At 34.6% G+C, this 13,313-nt stretch overlaps 3 protein-coding genes across 16 annotated transcripts; 2 read left to right on the forward strand and 1 right to left on the reverse strand.

Moving 5' to 3' along the window:
* The first annotated feature begins 1,361 nt into the window (after positions 1-1,361).
* LOC107005630 (putative pentatricopeptide repeat-containing protein At3g15200) lies at positions 1,362-4,096 on the forward strand. The gene is given in 3 exon segments (XM_015204274.2): positions 1,362-1,697; positions 1,786-1,907; positions 1,910-4,096. Coding segments are annotated over 3 exon segments (1,491 nt in total). The 5' UTR covers positions 1,362-1,468; the 3' UTR covers positions 3,050-4,096.
* Positions 4,097-5,719: 1,623 nt separating this feature from the next.
* Positions 5,720-13,205, reverse strand: LOC107007416 (SOSS complex subunit B homolog). Of its 14 annotated transcripts, none has more exons than XR_001455070.2 (6): positions 13,006-13,205; positions 12,185-12,267; positions 11,100-11,559; positions 10,640-11,020; positions 8,919-9,095; positions 5,720-6,154 (listed from the first exon to the last, which is right to left on the reverse strand). XR_001455070.2 is itself a non-coding variant. In XM_015206039.2 (4 exons), exons 2-3 carry the CDS (start codon positions 12,195-12,197, stop codon positions 11,126-11,128), a joined length of 447 nt encoding a protein of 148 aa, XP_015061525.1. In that variant the 5' UTR covers positions 12,198-12,267; positions 13,006-13,205; the 3' UTR covers positions 5,720-6,154; positions 11,100-11,125. The 14 variants fall into 14 exon arrangements, 3 of the variants coding, with proteins under 3 accessions (XP_015061525.1, XP_015061527.1, XP_027769325.1); XR_003575667.1 differs by having other exon boundaries at positions 6,013-6,154; positions 8,919-9,027; XR_001455076.2 differs by lacking the exon at positions 12,185-12,267.
* Positions 5,786-8,749, forward strand: LOC107007415 (UDP-glucose flavonoid 3-O-glucosyltransferase 6-like). Its single transcript, XM_015206037.2, has 3 exons — positions 5,786-6,214; positions 6,891-7,582; positions 8,032-8,749. Exons 1-3 carry the CDS (start codon positions 5,872-5,874, stop codon positions 8,446-8,448), a joined length of 1,452 nt encoding a protein of 483 aa, XP_015061523.1. The 5' UTR covers positions 5,786-5,871; the 3' UTR covers positions 8,449-8,749.
* Positions 13,206-13,313: the final 108 nt, after the last annotated feature.

A 13,313-nucleotide genomic window follows, 5' to 3' on the forward strand; every position in this document is an offset into this window, starting at 1 on the left:
AAAGATGTTGGAATTCTGGATCATTGAAAATCCATGGACATAGCACACGAAAGTCGGCAAAATGGGGGGTTTACTTGTTCTGGTGTTCGTTTAACCTTCAAAATGGACCGTTTTGGCAGGGCCAACTGACTCTATAGCTAACGTCTTGACGAATGTCACAAAAAGTTTGGGTAAAAAAGATGTTGGAATTTGAGATCACCAAAAAAGTTTGTGGACTATAGCACACGAAAATTGTCAAACTGAGGGGTTTACCTGCTCTGGGGCTCGTTTGACCTTCAAAATGGGCAATTTTGGCCGTCAGGGCTAACTGGATCTATAGCTAACGTCTTAACGGACTTCCACAAAAAAATTGGGAAAAAAGACGTTGAAATTCTGGGCCACAAAAAAATTGTGGACTATACCACATGAAAATCATCAAAATAGTGGTTTACCTGCTCCGAAGCTTGTTTAACCTTCAAAATGGATCGTTTTGGTCGTCAGGGCCAATTTGCTCCACAAATAATGTCTTGACGGACGTCCACAAAAAATTTGGGCAAAAAGACATCGTAATTACGAATCACCAAAAATTCATGGACTATAGTACACAAAAATCTGCAAATTTGGGTTTTCCTGCTTCGAGGATCGTTTGACCTTAAAATTGGATCGTTTTGATCGTCAGGGCCAACTAACTCCATAGAAAACGTCTTAACGAACGTCTACAAAAAATTTGAGCAAAAAAGGCGTCGGAATTCTGGATCTCTAAAATTCTATGGTCTATAGCACACGAAAATCGATAAAATGGGAGGGGGGGTTTACTTGCTCTGTGGCTCGTTTAACCTTCAAAATGGATCGTTTTGGCTGTCAAGGCCTACTGACTCCATAGATAACGTCTTTGACGAACGTCCACAAAAAATTTGAGCAAAAAAGACGTCAAAATTCTGAATCATCAAAAGAGATCGAGGTATATGCACACGAAAATCGTCAAAATGTGGGATTTACCTGCTCCGGGGCTTGTTTGACCTTCACAATGGGCCGTTTTGACTGTCAGACCAATTGTCTCCATATATAACGTCTTAACGGACGTCTATAAAATATTTGGGCAAAAAGACGTTGAAATTTCAGATCACCAAAAATTAATGGACTATAATACACGAGAATCGATAAAATGAAGCTTACCTGCTTCAGGGCTCATTTATATAATTTTAGTTATCACAATAATTTAGTCCTATAACTTATTTTTTGTGACAAGTTTAGGAGAATTTATGGGTTTTCCTTTATCAAAACTATACGCATCGAATAATTAACATCTATATTGATATTGATATGCTTTATGAAAGTTGCTCCTTTAAAAAAAAAAAAAAAAGCTATTTTTTAAGTTAAAAAATAAAATAATAAAACTAAGTCAAAATTATAAGTTAATTATGACTTGCTCTTGCTTCCATTCCAATAAAAGCTATTTTCCCGGCGTTCCACCGGAAAGTTCATCGGGATGGCAACTAAAGAACTCTACCGGAGAATTCAGCGTTTCTACAGTTTTCCCAAAATGACGAGTCGCTTTCATCGCCTAATGCACACAATATCCGACGAAGAAAACTGCGCGTTAGAAGTGCAGACCCTTCTCAAGAATAAAGCAGATAAATCGGTGAGTGACATTTTTCAATCTCTAAGTAATTGCAATTTCACATTATCTGAAGATTTCNGAAAACTGCGCGTTGGAAGTGCAGACCCTTATCAAGAATAAAGCAGATAAATCAGTGAGTGACATTTTTCAATCTCTAAGTAATTGCAATTTCATATAATTTGAAGATTTCATTCTAAACGTGCTTAAACGGCACCGTTCTGATTGAAAACCAGCTTTTATCTTCTTCAAATGGATATTAGCAGGTGAAAATCCATGTAGGTATTCACCAAATACTGAATCTTTTAATAAAAAATTCTCGATATTCTTGGTCGTATGAGACGTTTTGATGAACTCAACCAAGTGCTGGATGAAATGTCTAAGAGAGGAAATTTGGTTAATGAAAAAACTTATGGTATTGTGATTAATAGATATGCTACAGCTCATAGAGTTGAAGATGCAAAAGAGTTTTTCTATAAGAGGAAAAATTTTGGCTTGGAACTTGATCTGATTGCTTTTCAAACTCTTCTTGTGTGTTTATGCCGATACAAACATGTTGAAGATGCTGAATTCTTGTTCTATAATAAGATAATTGAGTTTAAGGATAACATTAAAACTCGGAATATTATTTTGAATGGATGGTGTGTTTTGGGGAATTCACGAGAGGCGAAGAGGTTTTGGAATGATATTGTGACTTCAAAATGTAAGCCGGATAAATTTACATATGGGATATTCATCAATTCACTATGTAAATCCGGGAAAATTAGCAGGGCGGTAGAGTTGTTCCAGACAATGTGGGAAAAAGGGTGTAAGCCGGATGTTGCAATTTGTAATTGTATTATTGATGGATTGTGTTTCAAGAAGAGGATTCCCGAAGCCCTTGAGATTTTCCATGAAATGAATGAGAGAGACTGTTTACCTGACGTTGTAACTTATAATTCGTTGATTAAGAATTTATGCAAGATTAGGAGGATTGAGAAAGTTTATGAGCTTTTAGACGAGATGGAAACGAAGGGAGAGAGTTGTTTGCCAAATGCTAGAACTTATGGTTACTTGTTGACTTCTGCCAAGACGCCTGAGGAAGCTATTGGGATTTTGGAAAGGATGAATGAAAACCAGTGTAAGATGACTGGAGATATTTACAATTTGTTGTTAAGGTTGTTTATGAGCTGGGATGATCAAGATAAAGTAAAGAGTACGTGGGATGAGATGGAGAGGAGTGGACTAGGACCCGATCAACGATCCTATACAATTATGATTCACGGTCTGTATGAAGGGGGAAGATTAGAGGATGCTTTGTCTTATTTTAATGAAATGATATTAAAGAGTATGGTGCCCGAGCCACAGACGAACAAGTTGGTGGATGTCATGAACACGTTAAAGGAGAAAGGAAAGGAATTGAAGAAGATGGAAATAACGAAAAAGGGAAGGAAGGCCAAGAATACTGGTTAATACATGCTCAGCTAATTATTTTTTCTCTTGGCATGCTATTTGTTTACATTAGAACTGAGAAATACAAGCACTTGGAGGGGCTTCTCCGGAATGCAAGCTAGCCAAGGTCAGGAATTTTTTTGTTATGTGCCTCACACGACTAGTGTAGTCATGTGAGGCATTTGTCTCAGAAAAAAGTGTACCAAAAAGTTTAAGATTCCGGTCCACGTTTTTGTGAGATAAAAAGAAGCCTCACACAGCTAGTGTCAATCGTGTGGGGCACATAATAAAGTTTTTCCAAGGTTTGTCTTGGGCTCGGGATTTAATTAGTATAAGCTAATGGGATCATCTTACGATAAATATCTCATGAAATGGCCATGAGGAATTTGGAGTGTGATTTTGGCTTGTAACTAGTTTCCTGTGTTCTTAAGCTGATACAGGTTGAAACAAACTTGGAGACACGAAAACTTGATAGCATTTCCCTCTTATCATGTCATTTCTTAAAGCAATGCACTTGTACATATTGGGTTTCTTACTTTGCAGGGTATATTTATTGAGAAAACTGCTCTACAATATAACCCCACGTTGGAGAATGGCGATGTTTAGTTCTGGCCTCGAGTAGCATGATGATTACATATATTGAGTTGCAGAGCTGGTAATTTCGATTTTGGGGGTTGTCACAGCCTCACAGGTTCGTCCATTCTAATCCTTGATGTGGTCGAAACCAGAAAAACTAACTTGTTTCATTGTCCGTGACTCGTGTTTATGATGAGTTCACCATAATATAAGACTCAGGTGATAGATTGTATCAGTTCAATGACGCCAGAATCAAGGACAAAATCTAGGTGGAGGTTGTAAAAATTAGTTGAAGAATGAAAGTAGTTCTGGATACCAGAGACCAAGAAGTGGTGTTGTGTTGCAGGTGTATTGTTTTAATGAATACTTTTTCTTGACGGCAGGCTATCAATGTCCCAAAAGTATAACTGAGGATATCTGTCTGTCAATTATGATAATTCGAAATATATTTGTTATTTTTTCCTTGAATAAATTGAATTGTTGTTCGTCAAAGCCTTTTTTTTTGTTTTTTGATTTTTCGATTTCAAGGCCAGCCCAGGACAATTCTACTAGCTGCCTCATATTTTTCTTTTTTTTTCCTCAATTGAGACGAAATGTACTTTCACCCACTCTTGAATATTTAGAGATAAAGCTTACCAACAAATCATCAAATTTGCTATACCTAATTGACAATATTGTTTGAAAAAGATTTCTCAGTTCCCTACGAGAAGGGGTCGTTTGATTGGAAACTAGTTATTTCAGAATAAACTTATCCTGAAGTTAGTTATTCTGGGATAACTTATCGCATCAATATGCTATAAATGGTGGGATAAGTTATCATAAACATATCAACCAAATAAAACATCTTAATTTTATCTCATGACTATTTTTTATCTCGAAGCTATTTATGTCTATCCCTCACACCGAACGAGCTAAGAAGATTTAGGTTACAAATGGAAGGTGTATATGTACATGGACAATGGAAGATAAGTTATATTAACGATCATGATAAATTTATATAATTAACTAACATAATATAACTCTAATATCAAATTTAATCATGATATATCTTACTTTATCCTATCCGATTTGAAAATATTTTATCCTACCATCAAAATAGAAAAAATACAATCTCAAAATTATAATTATGAGATAATTGTCTGTATAATAAACGATAGGTATAGGACAAAGTTATAACCTTTGGAAATTGTGTACATGTACATACACCCGCATTTTAATTATAAAATTTAAAATAGTTTTCTACTTGAGCTTCAATTTCGGAGAGAGAGAGTAAAAAATATTTTTATTTAACATAATCAATTTTTATCAACGTTATCTGGTAAAGTATTCTACACGTTACAACAATATTTCTCATGTAATGATAATGACATATCAATAAATTTTATCAACAGCCAAAATCCTCTTATTTGATCATAGATTTTAAAAGTAAATTTCAGAAGATAATATCAAGAATATTGTTTATTCGTGAAATTTGACTTTTTTTCTGAAAAAATTGAAGTTTCAGAAACATATTTCTCTTCTTCATATTTCAATTAAATCTATGACCAAACACTTTTTTAAAAAAAAAAAAAAAAGAAGACCAATTTTTTTTAAATTACAAAATTATTATGAATTTTTTAAATTTTTAGTCAAAAAAAACAAAGCCAGCAAAGCCATGACATCATTTAATGTTGATCAATTCACCACGACAAAACCACCTTTTTTTTTCACCAGTCCTCTTACTTGGATACTTCCAGTGTCTTAACACCTTCTAAATTCTTATCTTATACAATAATTTCTTCCACATATGCCATGACATCATTATCAGTTTTTACGTATTTCAACTAATTTCACGAAATATAACAATTATGTCTATCAAATTTAGAATATATGAGAAAAATCACATAATGCTCATCATTATCATTCTTTTTGGAATCCATAATGGTAACAATTCGAATCAATTTACCTGCGTTTTAGTTATATGTTTGAACATCATCCACCAAAACTTAAGCAAGTCTAAAATTTTTTCTTTTTCATCTCTATTGAATTAAAAAAATCGTCTACGTTATTTATATTTTCTTTATTGACCATTAAGCTACACTTTGAATAGGCAACTCACTCTTTGTCCCCACATACTTGTTACATATCTTGGTCCTATATATAGCCAATCACAAGGGTCATCATCATCATCATACCAATATTACACTCCAATCCACAAAATCTACCTTCCTCTTTTAAGTTGCAAAAATATCAAAAGTACAAGTTTGTACCAAAAAAAGAAGAAAAAAATGACAAGTGGCAAGAAAATAGAGTTGATCTTCATTCCTTCTCCAGGAATTGGTCACTTAGTATCCACAGTAGAAATGGCAAAACTTCTCATAACTAGAGAAAAAAACATGTCCATTACAGTTCTCATTATCCAATCACCTCATGACAACAAGCTCCCTTCTTATATTCAATCATTAACCAATTTCAGCTCAAGTTTGAAATTCATTCACCTCCCTCAAGATGACACTGTTTTAAAGCTACTCAAAAGTAACCTTTTCACCTCCTATATTCCTGCTCATAAGCCTGCAGTTAGAGATGTTGTAGCTGAAATTATCAAGACACAATCAAATGTTACACTAGCAGGTATAGATTTCAAATTCATTCCATGTATGATTATTTTAACTTTATGTGTCCAAGGCTTTGATACAGTAACAAGCTATGTTGCTTGGACTCTTCAAAAATGTTAGATGGATATGTGTGTCGAATACTGCAAAAGTAATGTACATAATTTTGGAGAGTTTGAACATACAACTTGTGATTTATAGATTAGATGCATGTCATCATTATCATGAATTCGACTGCTACTACAAAAACAAAAAGATTGGTACTTCCTTCCCTCCCAACTTTATGATACTTTTAGCATTTCGAGAGAAAAATACTTTTTCTCAAAGCGTGATATGCTTTTAAGTATTAAAAATTATTAATTATTGTGACTTATAGTATGTTTTACGTAGTTTACAAATATAAATTTTATTTACAAAAGCTTAAAGATTATATGCCCGAATTCATGGTCAAAATTTAAAAGTTAGGCTCTCGAAATCCAACATGACCGAGGGAGTATTTTAAGTTGAAAGGGGTGTTGCACTACTACACCAACCTTTTCAATTTAACGCGACTAGAAAAAGTATTTCAATGACTTAATTGTTATTGTGGGTAGAGTAAAGCTTATTTTTTATTTTTTATGCTACAATGATAGTTTTGAAATTTTAGTCTTATGATGGATAAAGTTCAGTAATTATACGTGAAAATTCACGTGCAGGTATCGTCATCGACTTATTTTGCACCTCTATGATAGAGGTGGCCAATGAATTCGAGCTACCAACCTATGTTTTCTACACCTGTGGAGCAGCTCCTCTTGGTCTTCAGTTCCATATACAGAGCCTTACTGATGACTTTGGAAGAGATTTTACTAATTACAAAGATGAACCTGAAGCAGAACTCTCTATACCAACATATTTCAATCCATTTCCTGCAAAATGTTTGCCCTCTGTCGCATTAGACAAGGAAGGAGGTTCCACCATGTTTCTTGACCTTACGAGAAGGTTTAGAGAAACCAAAGGTATAATGATTAATACCTTTCTTGAACTGGATTCCCACGCGATAAACTTCCTCTCACAAGACAAGAATATACCACCGGTTTACCCTGTGGGACCTGTATTGAACCTTAATAATGTTCAAGGTGACAACTTGAGTTTATCAGACCAGAATATGATGAAATGGTTAGATGATCAACCCACTTCATCTGTAGTGTTCCTCTGTTTTGGTAGCGGAGGAAGTTTTACGATAGAGCAAGTTAAGGAAATATCATATGCTCTCGAGAATAGTGGGTGTCGGTTTTTGTGGACATTGAGACAGCCACCACAGAAAGATGCAACACTTCCAGATGACTATGAAAATTTTGAAGAAGTACTGCCAGAAGGGTTCTTGCAGAGAACACAAGGGATTGGAAAGGTATTGTTGTTATTTTTCTTTATTTTCTTCAAAGCTCGAACCTGAAACTCTTGATTAAGAGTGGAGGGGCGTTGATTTTATTTTGAATGATTTAGAACCTAGCGTACTAAAAAATACATTTTATTTTTAAAAAAAAAATTCAATTTTTCATAATTCTATCTTTTGGCTCCTCATTTCTCACCCTCTTCAAGAATCCTGTTCTTTTTTTTTCGCTCCAAAATCCTATATAAAGAGTTGAGAGATTTAAGAGTATTCCGAACTTCTATTCGAGTATACATTACAAATTTTCTGGATGATGCATTGTATTTTGGGAGTACGTTGTCACTTGTTATCTAGATATAAAATCTACTCTGAAGACAACGACTTTCATAGTGTACCATTAACTTCATTTTATCTTGTATTACTAATTATTACATCTTATTATTTCCATCTCTACTATTTTTCAACAGGTGATAGGATGGGCACCTCAATTGGCCATTTTATCTCACAAAGCAGTGGGTGGCTTTGTGTCGCACTGTGGATGGAATTCGACTTTGGAAAGCACCTATTTTGGAGTGCCAATGGCTACTTGGCCAATGTACGCAGAGCAGCAAGCAAATGCATTTCAGTTGGTTAAGGATTTGGAAATGGCAGTCGAGATCAAGATGGATTACAGGAAGGAACCGACAGGGAAGATGGGCCAAAAAGTTATAGTGAAAGCAGAGGAGATTGAGAAAGCAATAAGAGAACTTATGGACCCTGAAAATAAAATTCGGATGAAAGTGACGGAGATGAAGGAGAAGAGCAGAGCAGCAACCATGGAAGGAGGCTCTTCTTACACTTATATTGGAAGTTTCATCCAGAGTATCATGGAGAATACTCCATGATTAGCTGCTTTGATATGTTTTTCCTTGAACCTAGGGTCTATCAGAAACAACCTCTCTACCTCTAGAAGGTGGGATAAGGTTTGCATACAGTTTACTCTCCCCTGACCCCACTTGTGGATTACGTGGAGTATGTTGTTGTTGTAATTTGATCGATATAGTTGGTTATGTACCCTCGTTTCTAAGTCACTAGCAAAGCTTGCCCGTGCTGAGCACGACCAAGATTGTATTAGTTGTTATAATATCTTTTTTTAGCTGAATTTGTTTCACATGATATACAAATATTTCAAATAGTTTTAGTTCACACGTCCAAGCACATATAGATCAGCATTCCCATTCAAAATGAAAAATTAAGCCAAAAAAGAAAAAGAGGATAAGAACCCACTTAAAAGAGTGTTACAGAAAATAAAAAGAAAAAAAAATATTTAAGAGAAAAAGACTGAACAAGAATGAAAGAGAGGAGAAGAACCCACCAGAGAAAGAGTAAAATTTCTTGTAACACATGCTAAGCTGTAAATAATTGTCACGGAATCAGCTCATCAAAGTAAAAGCAGCAACTCAACCGATGTTCCAGCCTGCTTTCTGTTGAAGAGTAGTTAATACCTACTCTCTGTAGTTATAATCAAGCTGACATTACTTCCAAGTCTTAGCTGAAAAAAATTTAGTGCATTAAAGATTGTTGTGTATAACTTTTAATTACTTGATCTCGATGTTTATCTTGTACCTATATACGCGGTCTTCTCAAGCCTTCCATATTTCAATTAAGAATTATTTGCAACGGCATGCAACTCAGCAAACAAGTTAATTTACAAGTTAATGGATGGGGCTGGTTAAGCCATATGAATGGTTTAAAGTGTCATCGCTTTCAGTTTCCACGGACATACAAAACAAAGATAGAGATGAGGTAGAATTCTTACTACATTTTTTAATTTCAAGATCTTATATAAAATCCAATAACTATACCTATGTCCGGCTATACTAAAGAATTATTGCGTAGTATTAGTTTAAAGAGCCAAGTCTAATGGTTAAAAAAAGAAGCTATTTTCTAAGTCGCTCTACTTTTGATCTCTTACCAACTATTTAGCAGAAGCTTAAGTTGTATAATTTTCTGGTTTTCCTTGAGTATTTACAGCTTGATGTTGTTTCTATAATATTTGCATGAAAATACACATGTTCCTTTCATTTTTTTATTCTTCATCATACCCCTTTCCACTTAAGTTCATCTAATTGTTTCTAAACATCGGATCTATGCAGAGGTTTGATAGTGCATCTAATTGTTTCTAATCATTCTTCATAGTGCATGTTTCATATGAGCTTTCCATTTGTCAGCTGAAGCATGTTAATTTATATTAGTTTAGGCTTTCCGGTAGGTCAAAAAAGTAAACAAAGTTACCAATTACCATTAATGATCAACAATGGAAATCATGAGTTAATGGCATATTTTGTGCTTACTTAAGCTGGTTAAAGATGGCTAGCTAGAAGTGCTAATAGGAGAATTGCATCTTCCAATCGAAACAGGTAAATGTGTTCCATTCGATGTGGGTTTTCAATATCATCTTTTGGTCCTTTATAAGTGGTTCCATTTCTATTCGATATTTCCAAGAATATACTTAGGGTTCTTTAGGGTGTTGAACCTTGCTATTTTATTCGAGGATACACTTTTGTAAGCACTTATGGGTCACTTTATCATATGGGAGTAGAAATCAAGGTACGTCATCATTTTCAAGAGGGAGAAGAGTTCCTTTGTTCCAATAAGAGGGACAGATGTGCCACGAATGTCATCTCATAAATGGATGCCACTATTGTAAGGTCATATCTGCAAAAATATTGACAAAAACCTTCCTTTCATTTTATTGCAGAACTTTTTATGAGGTTTTTTTTCCTTTCCAGATCTGTTATTTGTGCTTTCATTGTTCATTAGTTTACAAATATATCCATCTTAGCAACCATACAAAAAAAGCTAAGGGACAGTAGTCTTATTAGTGCTTTTAAACACTTGAGAACAAAAGGGAAAAATTGGTTGAATACATTTGATAGAAACAAAAGGTAAAATTGGTTGTAAACCACAATCGTAAGTTAGCTTACAAGGTCGAGAGTAGTGTATAAAGAGGAGACACTGCAACAAAAAGCCTTGGCTACAAGTTGCTTACAGTTATTGACTAAAAAGAACAAAGTTTCAACTGGTTAAACTTACTTCTCAGTGCCGGATCTTCTTTGTACAGAAATATTAGGCACACGGGCACGAGCAATCTAGTAATGGTTACTAGAGTGATCAGCCTAACCTTCCATTGCCTTAACAAAGTTTCCTTTCCCACTCCTTGTGTATTTATTTTCCCTTCATCCATACTTTTATACTTTTTTCTTGACCAAGGTAGGAAAACTTTACCTAAATATAAGGATTTTTTTCTCATCCGTTTGCACATTGAAGCAGAGAAGTTAATAATAATCAAACAACCACAGACAAGATGAGTTCAGGTCAATCCAACTAGAGAAATACAGGCATTACTTTCTATAAACCACAGGAACCAATCCCCATAATCATCAGTATACTGCATCATAAGACCCTTCAAAGAATCTGAACTGAATAGATTAACATAAACTCGATCGAATCATATTCAAGCAACCATCAGGGAAGAAAGTTTAAAGGAAAGTACCTGTCAGATATAAGTTTGCCCAATACTCAATGTGTTGGTGAAATGTAAGAAGTAAAATCCACTGGCAAATATATCTTAGGATTCTTCGGATCAGGGACCCAATGTATCTCACTCATGTTTGGTTTCTCCACATAGGCCATGGTAAACTCTCCCACTTTTTCTGCCTTGCCTCGCTTACCTGCCCGTAGTACATGGTTATTGCGGTTATTGCGAATATAAGAAAAGATGCCATTTTCTAACCGGATGATATCCCCAGGCTCAAAAACATCACATTCATCACCCCACATTTGAAAGTGAACCGCAGCTGTCTCATCTGCAACTAGTGCCAAACATGTCTTGTGTTGCCCTTCTAAATCTATCCTCCCTTTGTCCAAAACAATAAACTTGGTGTTTATATTGTTCAATGCAGCAGGTACGATGTCTTTTAGAAACTGCATCCTTTGACAATATGATACAATATCTGCAACCAAAAATTTCCAAACTGTCCTAATTACCTCAGGCAAACAAAAAATTTAACTTTTCCGCACTCTTTTTCCAATCAAAAAATTTAATGATTATTTTCACAACGTATTGGTCATATTTACAATATTCTCCTGATTACATAATATGTAATCGATTTAAAGGTAAATTTTGTTTATAAAATTTGTTTGCATTTCACCAAATTTTCTTAAAGAAGATAACACAACCATCATATTTTACTATTACCGGCATAATTCTACCCTGCTACCAAAGGAACCCTTATTGACAAACTATTTTTCCTAGGGCATTTTAACGAACATATGGAGTGCGTAGCTCTCTATTAGAAAGAAAGAAGAAAACAACATACTTTATTGTTGAGACTATTACCCCAATAGTAGGTTACTGTTTGAAGCATATAGAAGTAATTAGTATTTAAATATGGTTGAAGGCGTCAATTGATCAGAAATAGTATGTTATTTTCAACTATAATATCACAACTTCCAATTTCAAATGCGAACTACTGAAAAACAGAAATCCAATATAGAAAATCCAAGAACCAATTCAAAACCATCAATGTAAGCTCAAAAACCAACTTATAGGCACAAACATCATGAAACAAGATTTACCATTGCATGGCATAAGCAGTCGTCCATATTCTACGATTTTTTAGTATAATATCAGACAGCTCCCCTCAATGTTCAAATCCCAACTAATAAGGAAGAGAACTACAGTCAATAAAAATTCATTAAAAAAGAATCCAAAAACATCAATGGAAGCTCAAAACTAACTAAAAGACACAAACTTTATGTAACAAAGATTTACCATTGCATAGCATAAGCCGTAATACAAACTTTAAGAATTCCCCAGTATAATATTACACAATTCATCAATGTTTATACACTTATTCTACCAAGAAACAGAAACCCTATTCACGAAAAGTCAGAAAGGATCCAAATCATCAATTTAAACTCCAAAACCAACTAAAAGACACAAACTTTCTGAAACAAGATTTACCATTGCATGGACTAAGCCGTATTACACACAATTACAACTGTGACATATGAAGCTCATATGATTCTTTAGCTACTTCAATCTCTTGTGAAAATGACTGACATGAATGAATGAAGTGGAGTTCATTTAGTTTTGCCTCAAATCTATTTAAGTTGGATAAAGACATACTATTAATTATCAAAGTAGAGTAATCCTATATCACCCATAAAAAAATGATTCGTATATCTACAGATGATGAGTCAAAACAGCATAACAACGACACTAGACAAAAAAAATAAAAACAGAAACTAATTGACAAAGATACACACTTGTTTAATCAAAAAAATGTCCTTCATTGAAAGGTGGTTAACTCTTTCGAATAATTTTTTCAACAAATTAGTTAAGGACTGCAATTGAAGTCTCTGGATTCAACAAATTAGTTAACTACTTTCATTACCTTTGAGATTGCAGGATGGATGTGCGGCACTGTTGCTTCTGCGACGGCGACGTGCGGCACTGTTGCTTCTGCGACGGCAACGGCCACCTGCTGCGAATTGCGAGCAGCGCGAAGACAGAGATTCGAGAGGGACGGACGGGTTTCACCTGAGAGAAAACTTTTGAGGGTAAGGGGAAAATAATTGTCAGCCAATAATAAAATTATTGGAAAAATGACAAATATATCCAAACTATAAATAATAAACAAATATCCTCCTCCGTCATACATAGATGTCCTGCCGTCAAAAAATTAAAGTATATATTGTAAAT

Source organism: Solanum pennellii, chromosome 12 (assembly GCF_001406875.1).
Source record: "Solanum pennellii chromosome 12, SPENNV200".
Lineage (NCBI taxonomy): Eukaryota > Viridiplantae > Streptophyta > Magnoliopsida > Solanales > Solanaceae > Solanum > Solanum pennellii.

Coding starts and splice junctions, on each gene's coding strand:
- LOC107007415 (XM_015206037.2), top strand. CDS start 5,872: ATGACAAGTGGCAAGAAAATAGAGTTGATCTTCATTCCTTCTCCAGGA. Junction 6,215..6,890: donor ATCAAATGTTACACTAGCAG/GTATAGATTTCA, acceptor ATTCACGTGCAG/GTATCGTCATCGACTTATTT. Junction 7,583..8,031: donor GAACACAAGGGATTGGAAAG/GTATTGTTGTTA, acceptor ATTTTTCAACAG/GTGATAGGATGGGCACCTCA.